The sequence below is a fragment of the Streptopelia decaocto genome, assembly GCF_964273445.1.
Source record: "Streptopelia decaocto genome assembly, chromosome: 1".
NCBI lineage: Eukaryota > Metazoa > Chordata > Aves > Columbiformes > Columbidae > Streptopelia > Streptopelia decaocto.
Genome location: NC_138663.1, coordinates 84340206 through 84362682, shown reverse-complemented (window position 1 = coordinate 84362682; position 22477 = coordinate 84340206). Strand labels below are relative to the sequence as shown.

Sequence of the window (22477 nt, the reverse complement as noted above, 5' to 3'; positions counted from 1 at the left end):
ATCTTGGGCACAGGACAGGAGATAAGCCAGTTCTAAGCAGTTCATCAGTTTGAGCCCCAGGCAACGCAGCACACCAGGCCAGAGGTAAAAGTGTACAGCGAAGAGTACTGTGGGCCTTCATCCAGGAGACCCTCGCCCACGAACACCAGGTGGCACTGCACAGGCGCAACCAGGAGGGGCCGGGGAGCGGGGCAGACTGTGGAAACGATTTCCTGGAACACATTGTAATAAGAACCGACTTCTCGGGGTCAGGTTATGAATATGTATAGGTGTTCCTAGAATTTTCATTAATATGTAATACTTTAGAGCATTTAACCAAGTTTGCAGCTGCTGGAAATTTGCACACATCTTGGGCGGCATTATCCCCCGTGTGCCAAGCACTGAATGAACATACCTTCTTTATAACCTCACAGGTTGTAAAGTAATTTCCACACCTCACCGGAAGAATGGGACACAAACCCATGATCTGATCCTGTTCGTATATGGTGCCTATCTCAATGAGTCAGGCACCTGTCAGTCTCCTAAGAGCTGTCTCAGTGACAAAACGTCTGAGAGATTCAGGCACAAACCTCTCTGTCAGCAAACAGCACTTGTTCCTTCATGCCTTGCTCTCCTCCTCTCCTCTCCTCTCCTCTCCTCTCCTCTCCTCTCCTCTCCTCTCCTCTCCTCTCCTCTCCTCTCCTCTCCTCTCCTCTCCTCTCCTCTCCTCTCCTCTCCTCTCCTCTCCTCTCCTTAGGGTCAGATTTCTTTGAAAATTCTCCCCATTCCCCATTTCACCTATTCTCTGCTTTTTATATACTTTTCTTTTACTCAAATTCTCTGCTTTTTTTTTCTTTTCTTTTTCTTTTTTTTTTTTTATTTATATATATATATATATATTTTTTTTTTTTTTTTTAAATTTTATTCTAACACAGCTCCACAGCCCATTGGCAACTTTGGCAGCAATTTCATGGACTTTCAATTCTCGTGTGAGCCGAGGTTAGGAGAACTTCATGCCAGGTACAGGCAGCAGCTCCAGTGGCACTGGCACATGAAGACAGCAAGCTCTAGCAAGAGATTGTTTCATTCCTCAAGTAGAGCTTTCACCTCATAAACAGAAAAGATGTTTTGCTCCAGAGATGGCTCCCTGTAACTGACTGAAAGACTCCTGAAGATGAACCTGCAAAATCTTCCAAGATGGTGCTAGTTGAGAGGCACTATAAACAGTAAATATTTTCCCCAGCATGATATTCTCTGCCTCTTTTCTCCGTATCATAGCCTATGGAAGTACCCAGAGAAACGTTGCACAGAGAAGAGGTGCCTGAAAGTCTTTATTTTTTTTTTTTTTGAATCATTTTTGTCTCTCCAGACCCAAAACAGAAGAAAATGATGAGAAAAACCAGGATGCATAGAACAAGAGAGTCTCAGTTTGCAGCCACAGTTTCTTCGATCCAGGAGACATAATTGCAAACCTTAGTGTAAACCCCAGGATAGCCTCTCTCTGCACATCCATAACCCCAAGAAACAATGCCCTGGAGCTGCCCGTTGCAGACTACTGGACCTCCGGAATCCCCCTGTGGAGATAAAAGGTACGGTTATTCGGCAAATGGTATCAGCATGAGTGATGAGCCAGAGATCCCAAAAATCATGGACATTCGACGAGCTCCATTGGGCTTTTTCCACACAGAACTTCTAGAAAGGTCATTTCTGATTACGGCTCTACCCCGATACTATTGTGCCTTACTTTAGCTCCAAGGGCACCACAGCTAAGGATGAGTAAGCTGCCTGATTTTGACGGATGCAGTCTTTGGCAGATGCTTAGGATATGTGTGCCTTAAACATTATTCTGCCAAATATGTCCTTGGAGCTAGGCACATGTAAAGGCAGAGCAATTGTGAAGTGTGTTCATTTTCCAGACTGCCTGGATCTTGGCATCCTGGCCATTTCATTTTTGGTGAGTCCAAAACCAAGGTTTGCGACCCAGGCTCTAAAGTCACTGTGATTACTACTGCCTCTCTGGTGCGGCACTCCCCGATGTTCAACAGCCTGAGGTGCAGGAGGCGGCATAGTCTGCCTGTGCAGATTTAGGACAGACTATTGTCTCAAAAAAGGGACAATCACTAATTGAGTGGGGAAAAAATCCAGCCTCACTCAATAAGCAACTTGCACCCTAGGTGTCTGCTGTTGTTCAGAAAATCACAACATTCAGACATGCCAGTGCAGTGAGGATAACATATTCCCCTAATATGATGGCCTGTTCTACTAGGAAAAGGCAGGAGAGAAACACATGGGAAAGGAGAGGCCGGAGTTTCACCTGGCAGGAGTCTTTTCCTCCCTCCAGGAATCCTACACACATCATGTTGCTGGTAATTTCCCCAGGGTAGGCTTGGTTGCACTGGCTTGAGGTGAGTACAGGAGCATCCAAGCACTGCAACTCATCTGGATACAGACCTATGAGAAAGTAGAGGGAGACGGTTGATGACATCTCTCAGCCCATTTCAGAGCCCAGAGAAGGTCTTTCTTAGCAGAAAAGTAATCACTGAACATCCTACTTTAGCACTCGTCATTCTTCCTCTGAGCAGTAACTGCAGCATGGATTTATTTTGTTTAGATGGAACAGATTCTATCCATGGGTCCACCATTTTACACTGCAGCCACATTTATTTTTCTGATACCTGGAAATCATCAGGTGGCAAGTGTGGAGCTAAAAGCTGTTCTTGTAGCATGTATGTTGGAGGAAACCTGGGCCTCAGGAAAACCATCCGCTCCTCTGGTGCAGGTTTACTTGTCACCAGTGGATGAGACATGAGTCACTGTCCACACCTCTGACCATTGGTGTAGGAGAAGGGAGCTCTCTTGTAGGCATTTGAGATCGACAGTCACAGATTTTGATCTTGTTCTCAGAGAACTGACAACTCTATGCACATCTGTTAAATTGCCAATGCTTGGCACTGCACAGCTGGTGGCACCAGGCCACAAAATTGATGGCAGTGTGAACATCCTGGTGACTGAAGTGATTCCATGTCTCTAACACAGAACAAGAGGAAGTACCTTATAAAGGCTAGCCTTTAAAGCACTTCAATGGTTACCATCCTACAGACACTGATCACTCAAAAAGGCCTGTCCCACAGCACTTCTCTGTGCTTTACCCTATACTACTTGGACTTAATGGTGACATCTTAGAGCATATCCCAGGCCCTCATGATGCTGTACGTTCCCACAGAGTACTCACTGCCATAGCTGAGCAGGTTGCCCCAGCCAGAGATCAGGCACGTGGTGCCTGCGGCCACACAGCTGGTTGGCAGAGGAACTGCTTGGACAGCTCGGTTGAGCCGGGCTGGTTCGGCAAGCTTGATGAGCATAATGTCGTTGTTCAGTGTTCTGGAGTTGTAATTAGGGTGGCGGATGATTTTAGCTGCATTAATCAACTGCTGTGTCGATTCTGTGAGTGCCAGGTTCTGTTTCCCAAGCTGCACTTGGATGCGACTGGAAAAGAGCAGGAATGGCATACACTTTACTGCTTCCGACAGGCAACGAGAAACCTCCCTGTCACCATACGCACTCACTTCAACATCACTATTGGCGTAGCTGTTTTAATTCAGGTTATCCTTCTTGTCCTACAATAAGTCCTGGGGATTGACACTGAAATCTTACCCACTCCAAGTAGAGGTGGTGAATTTCTGCAGGTTTATTTTGTTGAGCTGGGACAAGTTAAATATATAACAGTACTTTGTACAAATCTTCTGGAAAAAGGCAAACTGCTATCACCCTCGCCTCATTCCTCTTCCTGTTCTCCAGTGGCTAAGTCTTACCAAGACTGATGCAATTATAAGAAATCACAGCCCATAACCTGCTGCTAGGTTATCGCATTGTCATTTCAGAAAGTGCTCTGCATTCAGAGAAACATCTGCAGGAGTGAAAAACCCCTTATAATGCCTTCTCCCACCTTCCTGAATGAGCCACACATGCCTTGGTTGCCTTCTCTCAGAAGGGAGTCACGTATTTGGCTCTCACAGATCAGAATTCCTGCTAGAAGTGAACTGCAAGAAAGAAGTAAGTTACGGAAGAAAATATTCTTTTTCCACTCACGTCTTGTAGCAGTGAGCAGCTGAAAGGACCCACTGGCTGCTGATGAGGGAACCTCCACAGAAGTGATAGCCAGAATTCAGGGACACCTGATAGGGGACAGAGTTCGCTGCGCAGGTGTAGCCTCCCACGATCTTGTCATCATCATCGTCAGTGTTGACGGGAAAGGCAACTGAGAGATAAGGAGTGATGTATGTCAACATCTGGCATAAGGAATCTTGTGCGCCTGTGACTGCCTGAGGCATCTCACCTGCAGGCTCTACTTCTGTAAAAACTCATGGGAGCAGTGGTGGGCAAGCGTAATGGACATTCGTTTGCTGCTCCCTAAAATAAGGTGATAAGGCTTAGGTTGGCATCTCACGTATCTGCATCTAAAGCACTGCCTGCTAGTCCCAGAGTGAACATAAGGACATAGAAGAGGTGACTTGTTGGAACAGATCAAAGATATGTCTGTCCCACCATCCTGTTTGCAGAAGTGGTCAATGGTGGACTGAGTGTAAATACAAAAACAAGTTTGCAGTGATATTTCCTTGGACCACTTGCCCATAGTCCAAAAATTCACAGCAGCTTTAGGACTTCCTGAGCCAGAGGAATTATCTTTGTACTTCATAGTCCTTAAGAGAGAGACAGTCTTTTTCTGAAGCTATGGACATGTTTCACTACTCCTGGGTCAAGAACCCCTATGAAGGCATTTGTTCCACATTTTGTGACAGAAGCAAGTATGAACAGACAGCAGTCAAAAGAAGTTACAGTGCTATGCCTTAAAACTTTTGCAAACTGAAAATGGACTTCACTTTCCCACAATAGACTACCTTGCAAATATGCTCAGAAAATGAGTTTCCTTATAAATTACAAGGACAGAAGTAAAGAATGCACTCACCAGCCACACCAACAAAGGCAACAAACAGTATGTACTTCATGATCTTGACACAGCCTCAGACCCCGACTGGTGGACTGGAAGTGTGAGCTGCTAGAAATACATTTTTAGAAATGGCCTTATCTCTAGCCCAAGGTTTTCTCCAGACAAGAAGTACAGAGTGGAAAATTTAAAGATGCAAATGTGGGCACTACAGGCACTGGTAGAAATAAAAATCACATATCCGTTAATCATAAACTTTTCCTAAGATAGAGAGGTATTTTAAATTACTTCAGAGGGCAGCCTTCAATTTAAAAATACATTTTGGCTTTGGAAGATGTGTAGTTGTTTCCTTGTCTTGTTCTTACACGCAGCACCTGTTGAGAGCAACAAAAAAAAAAAAAAAAAAAGAACAAAGAAACAAAAAAAACCCACACAAAAATATCTCTCAATGATGAGTTTGTTAAGTCTGTTTTAACAAATTCATTTTCTTGAGTTAATACACTTGTTTGTAGGAAAAATGTGCACAGATATTAATTCAAAGCCCAAAACAAGTACTATAGCTCCTTGGAGGAGTCCCTGGCCAGGGTTTGCAAATAATTGATCAAGAAATGGAGTAGAAAGTTTATTTAGATTAGGTGAGAGAAATTAGAATTAGAAATTAGAATCGATGATGCACTGAAATTCTTCTGTGGCAAAAATGAGAATTTTGTTTTCTTGAGTCCTGGAGGACTGGTACGCACAGAGGTACTGTCCAGATAGAAATTTACCTTCATGCTTAAGGACAAGTCCAAGGCCAGGACTTCTAGCTGGCTCTCTGATAAAGAGATGGCACAACCTCTCTGTTCCCAGTAAAACAATGCTAAAAACGCGTTTTCTTATGGTCAGATGGAATTCCATTTTACGTATTTTAATTTGTGCCAATTGCCTCTTGTTCTGTCAGTAGGCACCACTGAAAAGAGTCTGATTCCCTCATCTTTATTCATACTTCCCTTTAGGTGTTTATACACATTGATAAGATCACACCTGAGCCTTGTCTTCTCCAGGCTAAGGGATACTGGCTCTCTTTGCCTGTTGTCATATGAAAGATGATCCAGTCCTTCAATCAACTTTGTGGTCCTGTGTTAGACCCACTCCAGCAAGTCCATCTCTTTCTTGTACTGGGGAGCCCAGAGCTTGGACTCGGTGCTCCAGACACGGCTTCAGAAGTGCTGAGCAGAGAGGATGGATCACCTCCCTTGACCTGCTTGACAACACACTTGCTAATGCAGCCCAGGACATCATTGGTCTTTTGCTTTTTTTTGCTGCAAGGGTGTATCACTGGCTCACGGTCAGCTCATTGTCCACCAGGACCCCCAGATCCTTCTCGGCAAAGCTGTTTTCCAGCTAGTCAGCCTGCACTGTGTACTGGTGCCTGGGTTATTCCTCCCCAGATGCAGGACCCTGCCTTTCCCCTCATGGAACACTGAGAGACCCCTCTCAGCCCAGTTCCCCAGCCTGGTTGAGGTCTCTCTGCATGCTGGCAAAACCATCTGGTGTATCAGCCACGCCCCTCAGTTCTGTATCACCTGTGAACTTGCTGAAGGCGTATTCCGTCAGTCCTATAGGCCATTAATGAAGATGTTGAACAGTATTGAACCCAGTATCAACCCCTGGTGTAAACCACCACAGTCGGACTTCCAGCTGGATCATCTGCCACTGCTTGCAAGCCTCTGGCACTGGATGTGAAGCCAGTTTTTAATCCACTGCACTGTCATTTATGTAACCAATAATTTGCCTGCTTCTCTATGAGGATGTGAGATGGATGCACTTGACCCCTGTCCGCTCAACCAAATCAGCCACAGTTTGCTACACGCACTGAAGGCAGTAAGGGTCTGAGCTGTAGCCAGGCCAAGAACTCCTTTTAGGAAACACACAAGGAAGCAGAATGGCACACTGAACAACAATAAGTTGTGAGTGCAGATGAGTCTCGTGCATACCTTTCTCACTGTATGCAATTTGACTACTAGCCAACCACTTTATTCCATAGCCGTGGCAGCCTGGGTGAGCCTACTTTGAGCTCTCTTTGCCAAACAAAGGTGTCTGTATGGCAATGATCTTCTACTTCTCACAGATCACTGGATGAGCCCAGTTCAAGTTTTCTATTAGTCATTTAGCCTAGGTAAATGTGTTTTAAATAGAGTGAATCACTTAGAACTATAAGGTCACATCGTTTTTAATATACTGTCTGCTTAGTTCCTTAGTTAGCTGAACTTGGTGAAATCTTAAACTCTACGTCGTAAGGCTCCTCTCATGTTCACCAACCTTGTATCTAGCTAATTGAAAACAAAGCAGCTACGAACCATCAACACCACCCACAAGGTAATGCCTGTTTTGCACTCTGCTGAGCAAAACAGGATTCTTTCAGACAAAATAACACCTTCAAGGCCAGCATGAAGCAGCTATGGACCATCAACAATGTCTGCAGCTAAACAAAACAACGGCCTGTCTCAATGCAGTCAAAGAATCCAATGAGAAGCAAGAGGACCCCAGCCTCAAATATTACTATTGGACTGAATCATCATGTGAGGGGTGGGAAATGGTCTGTAAGGGTATAATTTCCCAGGGACTTCTATGCTCAGCTCAGCACCTCTGTGAAGGCACAAATGCTCGAGCTGAGACTGCTGCTGTACTATTCAAGTAAATTGTTTATTTCTACGGACTTTGATGCCTGAAGGATTACTTCAAGAGACCTAGGATCCGGACTTCGGAGCAACCTGGAGGGGGCTGAGATGCAGAATGGTGAAATTTTGACATCCTAGCCAAATGACAAAAATAAGCGGGTGTGCACATGTAATCCTTTGGCCATGAACACATATAATCCCTTACCTGTTTTTCCTTTACCCTCTGTCACGGAGGTACCCCAAAAGTCAATTTAGACAGGCGATAAGCTCCAAAGAGACTTTATTCCAAGCAGAACTCTTTATCAGAGAACCAACTAGAAATGGGGTTTGTCTAAAATTATTCAGCACTCCAACAACATTACAAAACAGAGGTTCAGATACCGTTTAGGACTTCAACTACGACACAGCCAACTCAAACTCAGCAGATCAAATCCCACAACTCTGGAGGGATGATTCACATTCAGTTGCGGAGGGGAGCTGCTCTGGAGCCAACTTGGTCTGCAGCAAAGCAGCAGATCTCAGCACAAGGAGGATTTTCCCAAAGCAGGGGAACGCCGAGGCAAGTGCCAGGAACCGCCAACTCTTGTGATAGTTACTGACATGGCCTGGGCATTGCCAGGGCAACGGTGACCACGCCTATAAAAAACAGCCTAGGGAGTGCTAGCAACCGGAGTGTGGCAAACAGAGCGGACATAGCAGCTTGTGTGGCAGTTTGCGTGGAAGGGCGTGCAGGAAGGGCGCAGAAGCTCAACCAGGGAGTAATTGTATCCACCTGGCAGAAAGCCATGTCTTCCGTAAGGCTGGCCTCCAACACAAGGGATGCAACTGTCCAGACCAAGATCTGGTGGGAAGACGCTGCCACCCAGGCGTCAGGTTACAGGGTGCGCCCTGCTCCTACGCCGATACTGGATGGCATCAGTGAACACAGCTGTGGGCAATGTGTCCACGTAGAGGCGCTTAGTGACAAAGCTCCAGGAAGAGGTGAGTAGGTTGATTAATATCAGGGAGAGTGAAAGACCACTGGGAGTTGCACCCTACCTTCCCTGGGGCAGGCCCAGCGGGTAGACAGGGTGCATTGTACAGAGGACTCACTACTCTCCGCATGGTGGAACTTAGTGACTCAAGGGATAGGGGGCAATGGCAGCATGTTCCTGCCCGACACAGAAGGAGGAGGGTCTCTGCTGTGACTACTCCACCTTCCCAGATTCCCTTGCACAACAGTCATGAGGCTCTGCAAGTGCAACCGAACAACAATATGGAGGAAGATGGCTCAGCTAAGTTGAAGGTACCGCAGAGGACAAGTCGATCTGCACCCTCGATCAAACCAGCTGCTATAAAGGAAAAAAGATGGGTCGTTGTCATAGGAAGGGAACAGAACGCTCGATATGCAGACCGGACCCACTTCTTAGAGAAGTCTGGTGCCTCCCTGGGGCCAGAGTTGAAGACATGAAGAGAAAACTTCCTGCCCTGGAAAGACCCTCAGATTATTTTCCACTACTAATTTTTCAGGTGGGCAGCAAAGAGACTGCAATAGGAAATCCAAAGGCAATCAAGCAGGACTTCAGGGCCTTGGGACGACTGGTTAAGGGATCAGGAGCACAAGTAGTGTTCTCCTCTGTTCCCCTAGTTGCAGGATGTGATGAGGGATGATAGAGGAAGACCCAAGCAGATCAATACCTGGCTGTGGAACTGGTGTCCCCAGCAGAATTTTGGTTTTTTGATCATGGGTCAGTTTACATGACACCTGGCCTGCTAGCAACAAATGGGAGGCACCTGTCTCAAAGCGGGGAAAGGATCCTCAGACAGGAGCTAGCAGGGCTCATTGAAAGAGCTTCAAACTAGGTTTGAAGGGGCAATGGGAGAAAACCAGGCAGAGCAGAGACAAACCCAGGGGTGGCATGCCAATGGGTGAGGCCAATTTTATGAGGTGCAACAAGGCCAAGTGCCGGGCCCTGCACTTGTGTCACAACAACGCCATGCAACGCTACAGGCTTGGGGAAGAGTGGCTGGAAGGCTGCCTAGTGGAAAAGGCAGCAAAGTCTTACAAGGAGCAGCTAAGGGAAATGGGGCTGGAGAAAAGGAGGCTGAGGGGTGACCTTCTCTCTCTCTACAACTACCTGAAAGGAGGTTGTAGCATGGAGGGTGTTGGTCTCTTCTTCCAAGTAACAAGTGATGGGATGAGAGGAAACGGCCTCAAGTTGCACCAGGGCAGGCTTAAATTGGATATTAGGTAAAATTTATTCACAGAAAGAGTTTTCAGGCCTTGGAACAGACTGCCCAGGGAAGTGGTTGAGTCACCATCCCTGGAGGTATGTAAAAGACGTGTAGGTGGGTTTCTTAGGGACATGGTTTAGTGCCAGAGATAGGTTAACTGTTGGACTGGATGATTCTGAGGGTCTCTTCCAATCAAAATGATTCTATGATTCTATGGCCACTGGACTGAGATAAAGTAAATACATTTGTCCAGGCTGATGCAAGATCCTGGGAAAGGGAAACCTGGCGTGAGCATGGGCTGGCAGAGAGAAGGTCTCCCAGGAGCACGAAGTGAAGGAATTTCTCATGCTAGTCCTTGTACATCTCACAGAGCTGTGCGGTGGAGGGACTGCTGATTTTCTCTCCCAAAGTCCATCCTGCCTGGGAAGAGCTTGTTGAAACATGCCCCATCTGACATAAGAACGATAAATCCCCTGTTGCGGGAGGCCAGGAGAGTGTCTGAGGATGGGTTTTGCATCTTTTGCTCTTTGGCATCTGTAATCAACAGGCTCCTGGTTTACAGTGTTCCAGTGCAGTGGTCTCCAAAGTGTGCGAGAGCGTACACCGGGTTGTGGGAAGAAAACATTAGAACTTCAGTGTTATATTTACATAGTTATCAATTATTAAATATACACCCACTTGAAATATATTACTGATCAGAAATGTCAGGTCTGACACAGCCTCTGCACATCTGTGCCATGCTGTAGGTCCAGCAAAGTAGGGCAGTGGAAGGCTTACTCATGCAAGAGAGCAAGTGATCAGGCTGCTCAAGTCTGTCATGGGCTTTGCAGTGAAGATGTTCCCATGTGTCCTTTTAGCAGAAGGGTACAGCAATGTCTCTAGCTCCTAGAGCCTCTGTTGCAAGTCCAAGTGTGTCCCATTGCATTCGTTCCCATGAACTGCCTACAGGAGATTCAGGAATGACAACAGATTTCTCAAAAGAAAAGGGAGAAAATAAGAAAGAGTGTAGGCTAAATTGTGCAGGAAACAGGAAGAAGCCCCATGCATACACAAGAACCCCAGCACTCCAGCTGAGAGAAAGCTGTGCTTGAGGTGTCCATGTGAGGGATCTCCATTTTCCATGGGTTTCTGTGGTCTGTGCAGGTGGCAGACCAGTGCATTAGGAGCCTTGCAGAATACATAGCGTGAGACATGTAGAGTGATCTGGAACAGGCCATGTCTGCTCTGTCGGGTGTTGGGCTTAGGGCTTGAGAAGCCCGTATGTTAGGACATGAAACTGCAGTGTGGAAACCAACTGCAGTGCCCAATGCAAGCCTGTGCCACACACTGATGTGTGTTTTGACATGTGCAATGCAGCTTTCAGGCCTGTGCTGTGCTGCACATATCCCTTGGCCAAAGGAGAACCTCAGACAGGATGTTGTATACAGAGGAGCATGTGAGGAGCTCCTACTTGTTACTGGCTTCTATGCCACCTGCCTGGCCTTGCCTTTATCTGAAGGTACATCAAAACATCCCACGTGAACCTCCTTTGTGTTTGACAGTGCAAATGATGAGTGGTGTAAAATGAGAGGATGAGTGTACTCATGCAAATTAAAGAAAGACAGAAGGAGGAAGGTCAAGAGAGGAAGAGGGGCAGAAAAGGAAGAGCGTTTGACAGAAGTGAATATAATGTAAATGAGAGTTAAATGAGAGGCAAAGAGGAGTTGGGTGGCAAGGAGAGAAAACAGGACAAATAAACTCACAGAATCTGAGAAGGGAAGACTAGGAAGCAGAGGAGATAATGAGTGGAAAGGGATCATCGTGCTTTATGCAGCACCAAACAGGAGGAAAGCAGGTCCCTTTTGTGCAGGGGGTGGAGGATTTTGTTCAGCTTCCTCAGCAGCTTAGCCACTGTGTTTCACTTTCAGCGCAGTAATACGTGCCAGAGTCATTGACAAGGGCATGCTCTATGAAGAGGGTCACCCCATCTCCTTGTATCTCACTGTTCTTGAAACGGTCTTGGAAATCCTTCTCGACCTCTGCTTTACTACCTTGATATACAGAAGCTACTAGGATCAGCCTGGAGTCCTTCCCCAAAGGCAGCTTGTACCAGTACATATATGTGCTGGAGGATTGCTTCTTGGAACAACTCAGATTCACAGACTGGTCTTGTTGTATCACTGTGTCCGGGGACTGTTCAAGAGCCAACGCTGGAAGACAAAAGAAAAAGCATTGAGGAGGAAGAAAAAATGTGAACTAGGTAAAAACTAGTTGGTAGAGAAGAGGATGAGAAAGAACAGAGGACATTCTAAGGAGCAGAGGAAGGGGTTAGACAGCTCTTCAGATCAGCAGATGATTTTCCAATCTGTCTTGCATAGGCTAGAAAAATTCCTGGACAGGTTGTGTCCAGAAAAGAACCATTTTAGGGGCTGTGCACAGACAGCCAATGCAGGAGATTCAGGAATTCCTGCCCACTTCATTCATTGCCCATCCTCAGCACTGAAATCTTTGGGTAGTGAAGCAGTGCCAGCAACCGGGTACGTAGCTGGGACAGCAGCAGTGGAATCCATGGGGAATCATGGGGAGTTCAGTTCACTTACCCATAGGGGCCAGCATGGCCACAAAGAACCAACAGGGAGCCATGGGGAAAAAGCTCCTGTCCTTTCAGGGACCTGCCTTTTGTAGCTCCCCAGAGATATGTGAAGACAAAGCACTGAGTGAGGAAGAGACAAATTGGGGCTGGGCAAGGACTTGGTATGTGAGAAAGGATTGGCTGGGGACACTGGGGAACAACACATACTGTCACAGGGAAGTATAAACCCTGCAGAGATGGAAGGGGGCTGGGAGAAGGGGGTGGTATCAACAGAACTATGCTGAGCTCGCATGGGAGGAATACTGAGAGTTCCCCTTCTTCTGAAGCCCTTGAGATATGGAAGAATAAGGTTTGAAGGACACACCCAGATCCCTTGCATTTTCCCTCTCTCCCCCATGCATAGCTTGTTCATTTTCTTGGGAGGTGTTGTATTTTTTTGTTGTTGTTGGCTGTTTTTTGGGGTTTTGTTTTTTTGTGGGGGTGTGTTTTTGTTTCTTTGTTTGTTTATTGGGGGGGGGGAGGGGGTGTTTTGGGCTGAAGGGTTTTTTGTCATTTTTTTGAAATTCCTGACTGTGCAGGGGCTTTCTTTCTCTTTTTACTGTGAGTACAGTAATTAATGTCAGCGAGAAGCAGGACCAGGATGGACATCATAAGAGCCCAGCATTCTGCCTGTAGCTTCCAGCCCTCCTGCAGGGAGCTGTTATTCAGTTTCTCTGATTCTCTGCAGCAGAGTTGGGAAAGTTCCTGAACTTCACCAAGGAAAGATTGTGATGGAGGTCTCAGCTTCACCATGCTATCCCTACCCATAGCACCTCTCATTCTGGGATCAAGAGAGTCAAGGGAAAAAAAAAAAACAAACACACACACACAAACAAACAAACAAAAAAAAACCACAAAAAAACCCCCACCAAGCCAGAACCCCTTTTCCTGGCTGCCTGAGAATAAAATGTGCCCAAAGTGGGAGGCATGAGCAAGAAGAGATGCTGAGGATTTGGGCCACATAAAGGGAAGTATGAATAAAGATGAGGGAATCAGACTCTTTTCAGTGGTGCCTACTGACAGAACAAGAGGCAATTGGCACAAATTAAAATGTGTAAAATGGAATTCCATCTGACCATAAGAAAATGCATTTTTAGCATTGTTTTACTGGGAACAGAGAGGTTGTGCCATCTCCATCCTTGATGATATTCCAAGCCCAACTGGACATCTTCTTGGATAATGTAACCCCAGTTGAGCAGAAAGGGCTAGCCTGTAGGATCTCAAAAGGTCCCTTCTGGATGGACCTAATCCATTCGCTGGACAAGCTTAGGGAGCAGCTCAAGAGAGAAGGACCCAGGGCTGTGTGGGGCAACACACTACCTCCAGTCAGCAAGGTGCTCTGTGGCAATAATCCACCATACCTTTGGCTCTGCTAGCCAGAATGGAGCTGTCAGGTCCAGGAGGGGGATCATTCCACCACCCTGTTCCACACTGGGGAGGCCACAGCTGTGGACTGGAACCACCTTGTGTCCGCAGGACAAGGCAGATGTCTCTCAGAGGTCTTGGAGGTGGTGAGCCACCGGAACACAGGGCAGGTGAGGAGAGGTTAAGGGTTCTGGGTTTGTCTGGCCAGGAGATGAGAAGGCAGGGAAACACTAGTTGCAGCCTCTCATTCCCCAGAGGGAGCTGAGGATGGGTTAGAGAACGACTCTCCTTGGGGGTGCCCAGGAAATGACTGAAAGGTGATGGGCACAAGCTGGGATGGGGAAATTCTGCTGAGGCAGAGGGATAAATCCTTTTCCAGAGTAGTGAGGCATCTCTGTCACTTTTATATTGGTGCCCAAGGCACTGTTATAATTTTTGGACATGGACTGCCTCTACCACTTGGTTACTTCCCTGCCATGCCAGGTTGGTGCAAGGTTTGCATGGCTTTGTGAACTCAAATGCATTGCTTTTGATCCCACTGGACTTCTTCCTGAGAAAAATAAAGTACAGGACACTTTCTCCTGTTGACCCTTAGGCTCCAACCATGGCTCACAGCTCTGTAATCCTCTCACTCCTGCTGTGCAGAGCTGTGTGATAAAAGCAGTGTGTGCACATGTCAGCAAAGAGAGTGAGAAAGACAATGTCCTCACATCTAGAGTGCTCTGCAGATGTCTGCTTCTCTTATTAGATAGCACAAAGGAGGGAACAACTTTGTCAGTGACCTCTTCATGGCACTGTCCACCGCAGGCATTAGTGATGTCCCAGCCATGTGAGGATATTCCAGAAATTTGAAAATGAAGAATCTGGAAAGTGGAATTTCTTCTTTACCCACTAGAGATCTTGACACATCCGGGGGATAGTGACAGACGACTGGGACTGTTTCCAGACTACCCTTCTCAACACACCTGTCTGTCATATTTCAGAATCTGCTCTGTCTGATGATAGAAGTATTTCTTCTCTGCCTTTTCATTTTCTCTTTTTGTTGCATCCTCTTCTTCATCCTCCAACATTTTCTTCTCCTTTCCCCGAACATACCAGGCAAAGACATCAACCAGTGTCCACTCGCAGTGGTCAGGGAGGGCAAACCTGTGACTTTCAAGTGCTCCCAGATAAGAACTCTTTCTCCTGGTGAAAACAGACTGAAGGGAAAGATGCCAGGCTAGAGTTCATGGCTTTTTCTGGAAAAAGGCAGATGCTGAGAAGGAATTTAGCTGGTGCTTCCGGTGATACAGGGAACCAACTAACCAACACTTAAAGACACTTAAAGAGCCAACCCTTAACCCACATAGCAATTGCCTAGCTTAGAGCATTGTGTAACTTATTGTATGAGAAACAGCAGTTCGGTGATGACTTCACAGGCCTTGCAAAGATAAAAAACCTAGCTGCATCCTTGGGTGAACAAGATAATGAAAATCTTGGGCACAGGACAGGAGATAAGCCAGTTCTAAGCAGTTCATCAGTTTGAGCCCCAGGCAACGCAGCACACCAGGCCAGAGGTAAAAGTGTACAGCCAAGAGTCCTGTGGGCCTTCATACAGGAGACCCTCGCCCACGAACACCAGGTGGCACTGCACAGGGGCAAAGAGGAGGGGCCGGGGCGGGGGGCAGACTGTGGAAACGATTTCCTGGAACACATTGTAATAAGAACCGACTTCTCGGGGTCAGGTTATGACTATGTATAGGTGTTCCTAGAATTTTCATTAATATGTAATACTTTAGAGCATTTAACCAAGTTTGCAGCTGCTGGAAATTTGCACACATCTTGGGCGGCATTATCCCCCACGTGCCAAGCACTGAATGAACATACCTTCTTTATAACCTCACAGGTTGTAAAGTAATTTCCGCACCTCACCGGAAGAATGGGACACAAACCCATAATCTGATCCTGTTCGTATATGGTGCCTATCTCAATGAGTCAGGCACCTGTCAGTCTCCTAAGAGCTATCTCAGTGACAAAACATCTGAGAGAGTCAGGCACAAAGCTCTCTGTCAGCAAACAGCACTTGTTCCTTCATGCCTTCCTCTCCTCTCCTCTCCTCTCCTCTCCTCTCCTCTCCTCTCCTCTCCTCTCCTCTCCTCTCTTCTCCTCTCCTCTCCTCTCCTCTCCTCTCCTCTCCTCTCCTCTCCTCCCTGTAACTGACTGAAAGACTCCTGAAGATGAACCTGCAAAATCTTCCAAGATGGTGCTAGTTGAGAGGCACTATAAACAGTAAATATTTTCCCCAGCATGATATTCTCTGCCTCTTTTCTCCGTATCATAGCCTATGGAAGTACCCAGAGAAACGTTGCACAGAGAAGAGGTGCCTGAAAGTCTTTATTTTTTTTTTTTTTGAATCATTTTTGTCTCTCCAGACCCAAAACAGAAGAAAATGATGAGAAAAACCAGGATGCATAGAACAAGAGAGTCTCAGTTTGCAGCCACAGTTTCTTCGATCCAGGAGACATAATTGCAAACCTTAGTGTAAACCCCAGGATAGCCTCTCTCTGCACATCCATAACCCCAAGAAACAATGCCCTGGAGCTGCCCGTTGCAGACTACTGGACCTCCGGAATCCCCCTGTGGAGATAAAAGGTACGGTTATTCAGCAAATGGTATCAGCATGAGTGATGAGCCAGAGATCCCAGAAATCATGGACATTCGACGAGCTCCATTGGGCTTTTTCCACACAGAACTTCTAGAAAGGTCATTTCTGATTACAGCTCTACCCCAATACTATTGTGCCTTACTTTAGCTCCAAGGGCACCACAGCTAAGGATGAGTAAGCTGCCTGATTTTGACGGATGCAGTCTTTGGCAGATGCTTAGGATATGTGTGCCTTAAACATTATTCTGCCAAATATGTCCTTGGAGCTAGGCACATGTAAAGGCAGAGCAATTGTGAAGTGTGTTCATTTTCCAGACTGCCTGGATCTTGGCATCCTGGCCATTTCATTTTTGGTGAGTCCAAAACTAAGGTTTGCGACCCAGGCTCTAAAGTCACTGTGATTACTACTGCCTCTCTGGTGCGGCACTCCCCGATGTTCAACAGCCTGAGGTGCAGGAGGCGGCATAGTCTGCCTGTGGACATTTAGGGCAGACTATTGTCTCAAAAAAGGGACAATCACTAATTGAGTGGGGAAAAAATCCAGCCTCACTTAATAAGCAACTTGCACCCTAAGTGTCTGCTGTTGTTCAGAAAATCACAACATTCAGACATGCCAGTGCAGTGAGGATAACATATTCCCCTAATATGATGGCCTGTTCTACTAGGAAAAGGCAGGAGAGAAACACATGGGAAAGGAGAGCCCGGAGTTTCACCTGGCAGGAGTCTTTTCCTCCCTCCAGGAATCCTACACACATCATGTTGCTGGTAATTTCCCCAGGGTAGGCTTGGTTGCACTGGCTTGAGGTGAGTACAGGAGCATCCAAGCACTGCAACTCATCTGGATACAGACCTATGAGAAAGTAGAGGGAGACGGTTGATGACATCTCTCAGCCCATTTCAGAGCCCAGAGAAGGTCTTTCTTAGCAGAAAAGTAATCACTGAACATCCTACTTTAGCACTCGTCATTCTTCCTCTGAGCAGTAACTGCAGCATGGATTTATTTTGTTTAGATGGAACAGATTCTATCCATGGGTCCACCATTTTACACTGCAGCCACATTTATTTTTCTGATACCTGGAAAATCATCAGGTGGCAAGTGTGGAGCTAAAAGCTGTTCTTGTAGCATGTATGTTGGAGGAAACCTGGGCCTCAGGAAAACCATCTGCTCCTCTGGTGCAGGTTTACTTGTCACCAGTGGATGAGACATGAGTCACTGTCCACACCTCTGACCATTGGTGTAGGAGAAGGGAGCTCTCTTGTAGGCATTTGAGATCGACAGTCACAGATTTTGATCTTGTTCTCAGAGAACTGACAACTCCATGCACATCTGTTAAATTGCCAATGCTTGGCACTGCACAGCTGGTGGCACCAGGCCACAAAATTGATGGCAGTGTGAACATCCTGGTGACTGAAGTGATTCCATGTCTCTAACACAGAACAAGAGGAAGTACCTTATAAAGGCTAGCCTTTAAAGCACTTCAATGGTTACCATCCTACAGACACTGATCACTCAAAAAGGCCTGTCCCACAGCACTTCTCTGTGCTTTACCCTATACTACTTGGACTTAATGGTGACATCTTAGAGCATATCCCAGGCCCTCATGATGCTGTACGTTCCCACAGAGTACTCACTGCCATAGCTGAGCAGGTTGCCCCAGCCAGAGATCAGGCACGTGGTGCCTGCGGCCACACAGCTGGTTGGCAGAGGAACTGCTTGGACAGCTCGGTTGAGCCGGGCTGGTTCGGCAAGCTTGATGAGCATAATGTCGTTGTTCAGTGTTCTGGAGTTGTAATTAGGGTGGCGGATGATTTTAGCTGCATTAATCAACTGCTGTGTCGATTCTGTGAGTGCCAGGTTCTGTTTCCCAAGCTGCACTTGGATGCGACTGGAAAAGAGCAGGAATGGCATACACTTTACTGCTTCCGACAGGCAATGAGAAACCTCCCTGTCACCATACGCACTCACTTCAACATCACTATTGGCGTAGCTGTTTTAATTCAGGTTATCCTTCTTGTCCTGCAATAAGTCCTGGGGATTGACACTGAAATCTTACCCACTCCAAGTAGAGGTGGTGAATTTCTGCAGGTTTATTTTGTTGAGCTGGGACAAGTTAAATATATAACAGTACTTTGTACAAATCTTCTGGAAAAAGGCAAACTGCTATCACCCTCGCCTCATTCCTCTTCCTGTTCTCCAGTGGCTAAGTCTTACCAAGACTGATGCAATTATAAGAAATCACAGCCCATAACCTGCTGCTAGGTTATCGCATTGTCATTTCAGAAAGTGCTCTGCATTCAGAGAAACATCTGCAGGAGTGAAAAACCCCTTATAATGCCTTCTCCCACCTTCCTGAATGAGCCACACATGCCTTGGTTGCCTTCTCTCAGAAGGGAGTCACGTATTTGGCTCTCACAGATCAGAATTCCTGCTAGAAGTGAACTGCAAGAAAGAAGTAAGTTATGGAAGAAAATATTCTTTTTCCACTCACGTCTTGTAGCAGTGAGCAGCTGAAAGGACCCACTGGCTGCTGATGAGGGAACCTCCACAGAAGTGATAGCCAGAATTCAGGGACACCTGATAGGGGACAGAGTTCGCTGCGCAGGTGTAGCCTCCCACGATCTTGTCATCATCATCGTCAGTGTTGACGGGAAAGGCAACTGAGAGATAAGGAGTGATGTATGTCAACATCTGGCATAAGGAATCTTGTGCGCCTGTGACTGCCTGAGGCATCTCACCTGCAGGCTCTACTTCTGTAAAAACTCATGGGAGCAGTGGTGGGCAAGCGTAATGGACATTCGTTTGCTGCTCCCTAAAATAAGGTGATAAGGCTTAGGTTGGCATCTCACGTATCTGCATCTAAAGCACTGCCTGCTAGTCCCAGAGTGAACATAAGGACATAGAAGAGGTGATCTTGTTGGAACAGATCAAAGATATGTCTGTCCCACCATCCTGTTTGCAGAAGTGGTCAATGGTGGACTGAGTGTAAATACAAAAACAAGTTTGCAGTGATATTTCCTTGGACCACTTGCCCATAGTCCAAAAATTCACAGCAGCTTTAGGACTTCCTGAGCCAGAGGAATTATCTTTGTACTTCATAGTCCTTAAGAGAGAGACAGTCTTCTTCTGAAGCTATGGACATGTTTCACTACTCCTGGGTCAAGAACCCCTATGAAGGCATTTGTTCCACATTTTGTGACAGAAGCAAGTATGAACAGACAGCAGTCAAAAGAAGTTACAGTGCTATGCCTTAAAACTTTTGCAAACTGAAAATGGACTTCACTTTCCCACAACAGACTACCTTGCAAATATGCTCAGAAAATGAGTTTCCTTATAAATTACAAGGACAGAAGTAAAGAATGCACTCACCAGCCACACCAACAAAGGCAACAAACAGTATGTACTTCATGATCTTGACACAGCCTCAGACCCCGACTGGTGGACTGGAAGTGTGAGCTGCTAGAAATACATTTTTAGAAATGGCCTTATCTCTAGCCCAAGGTTTTCTCCAGACAAGAAGTACAGAGTGGAAAATTTAAAGATGCAAATGTGGGCACTACAGGCACTGGTAGAAATAAAAATCACATATCCGTTAATCATAAACTTTTCCTAAGATAGAGAGGTATTTTAAATTATTTCAGAGGGCAGCCTTCAATTTAAAAATACATTTTGGCTTTGGAAGATGTGTAGTTGTTTCCTTGTCTTGTTCTTACACGCAGCACCTGTTGAGAGCAACAAAAAAAAAAAAAAAAAAAGAACAAAGAAACAAAAAAAACCCACACAAAAATATCTCTCAATGATGAGTTTGTTAAGTCTGTTTTAACAAATTCATTTTCTTGAGTTAATACACTTGTTTGTAGGAAAAATGTGCACAGATATTAATTCAAAGCCCAAAACAAGTACTATAGCTCCTTGGAGGAGTCCCTGGCCAGGGTTTGCAAATAATTGATCAAGAAATGGAGTAGAAAGTTTATTTAGATTAGGTGAGAGAAATTAGAATTAGAAATTAGAATCGATGATGCACTGAAATTCTTCTGTGGCAAAAATGAGAATTTTGTTTTCTTGAGTCCTGGAGGACTGGTACGCACAGAGGTACTGTCCAGATAGAAATTTACCTTCATGCTTAAGGACAAGTCCAAGGCCAGGACTTCTAGCTGGCTCTCTGATAAAGAGATGGCACAACCTCTCTGTTCCCAGTAAAACAATGCTACAAACGCGTTTTCTTATGGTCAGATGGAATTCCATTTTACGTATTTTAATTTGTGCCAATTGCCTCTTGTTCTGTCAGTAGGCACCACTGAAAAGAGTCTGATTCCCTCATCTTTATTCATACTTCCCTTTAGGTGTTCATCCACATTGATAAGATCACACCTGAGCCTTGTCTTCTCCAGGCTAAGGGATACTGGCTCTCTTTGCCTGTTGTCATATGAAAGATGATCCAGTCCTTTAATCAACTTTGTGGTCCTGTGTTAGACCCACTCCAGCAAGTCCATCTCTTTCTTGTACTGGGGAGCCCAGAGCTTGGACTCGGTGCTCCAGACATGGCTTCAGAAGTGCTGAGCAGAGAGGATGGATCACCTCCCTTGACCTGCTTGACAACACACTTGCTAATGCAGCCCAGGACATCATTGGTCTTTTGCTTTTTTTTGCTGCAAGGGTGTATCGCTGGCTCACGGTCAGCTCGTTGTCCACCAGGACCCCCAGATCCTTCTCGGCAAAGCTGTTTTCCAGCTAGTCAGCCTGCACTGTGTACTGGTGCCTGGGTTATTCCTCCCCAGATGCAGGACCCTGCCTTTCCCCTCATGGAACACTGAGAGACCCCTCTCAGCCCAGTTCCCCAGCCTGGTTGAGGTCTCTCTGCATGCTGGCAAAACCATCTGGTGTATCAGCCACGCCCCTCAGTTCTGTATCACCTGTGAACTTGCTGAAGGCGTATTCCGTCAGTCCTATAGGCCATTAATGAAGATGTTGAACAGTATTGAACCCAGTATCAACCCCTGGTGTAAACCACCACAGTCGGACTTCCAGCTGGATCATCTGCCACTGCTTGCAAGCCTCTGGCACTGGATGTGAAGCCAGTTTTTAATCCACTGCACTGTCACTTATGTAACCAATAATTTGCCTGCTTCTCTATGAGGATGTGAGATGGATGCACTTGACCCCTGTCCGCTCAACCAAATCAGCCACAGTTTGCTACACGCACTGAAGGCAGTAAGGGTCTGAGCTGTAGCCAGGCCAAGAACTCCTTTTAGGAAACACACAAGGAAGCAGAATGGCACACTGAACAACAATAAGTTGTGAGTGCAGATGAGTCTCGTGCATACCTTTCTCACTGTATGCAATTTGACTACTAGCCAACCGCTTTATTCCATACCCGTGGCAGCCTGGGTGAGCCTCCTTTGAGCTCTCTTTGCCAAACAAAGGTGTCTGTATGGCAATGATCTTCTACTTCTCACAGATCACTGGATGAGCCCAGTTCAAGTTTTCTATTAGTCATTTAGCCTAGGTAAATGTGTTTTAAATAGAGTGAATCACTTAGAACTATAAGGTCACATCGTTTTTAATATACTGTCTGCTTAGTTCCTTAGTTAGCTGAACTTGGTGAAATCTTAAACTCTACGTCGTAAGGCTCCTCTCATGTTCACCAACCTTGTATCTAGCTAATTGAAAACAAAGCAGCTACGAACCATCAACACCACCCACAAGGTAATGCCTGTTTTGCACTCTGCTGAGCAAAACAGGATTCTTTCAGACAAAATAACACCTTCAAGGCCAGCATGAAGCAGCTATGGACCATCAACAATGTCTGCAGCTAAACAAAACAACGGCCTGTCTCAATGCAGTCAAAGAATCCAATGAGAAGCAAGAGGACCCCAGCCTCAAATATTACTATTGGACTGAATCATCATGTGAGGGGTGGGAAATGGTCTGTAAGGGTATAATTTCCCAGGGACTTCTATGCTCAGCTCAGCACCTCTGTGAAGGCACAAATGCTCGAGCTGAGACTGCTGCTGTACTATTCAAGTAAATTGTTTATTTCTACGGACTTTGATGCCTGAAGG

General features: G+C 46.1%; 2 protein-coding genes across 2 annotated transcripts; both read right to left on the bottom strand.

Annotated features, from left to right (window-relative positions):
• Positions 1-1380: 1380 nt before the first annotated feature.
• On the bottom strand, positions 1381-5037 carry LOC309446546 (trypsin I-P1-like). The gene is made up of 5 exons (XM_082066378.1): positions 4946-5037; positions 4069-4237; positions 3212-3465; positions 2294-2430; positions 1381-1553 (listed from the first exon to the last, which is right to left on the bottom strand). Exons 1-5 carry the CDS (start codon positions 4983-4985, stop codon positions 1404-1406), a joined length of 750 nt encoding a protein of 249 aa, XP_081922504.1. The 5' UTR covers positions 4986-5037; the 3' UTR covers positions 1381-1403.
• An 11184-nt stretch (positions 5038-16221) lies between these two features.
• LOC309449377 (trypsin I-P1-like) lies at positions 16222-19940 on the bottom strand. Its single transcript, XM_082071451.1, has 5 exons — positions 19785-19940; positions 18907-19075; positions 18050-18303; positions 17131-17267; positions 16222-16390 (listed from the first exon to the last, which is right to left on the bottom strand). Exons 1-5 carry the CDS (start codon positions 19822-19824, stop codon positions 16241-16243), a joined length of 750 nt encoding a protein of 249 aa, XP_081927577.1. The 5' UTR covers positions 19825-19940; the 3' UTR covers positions 16222-16240.
• Positions 19941-22477: the final 2537 nt, after the last annotated feature.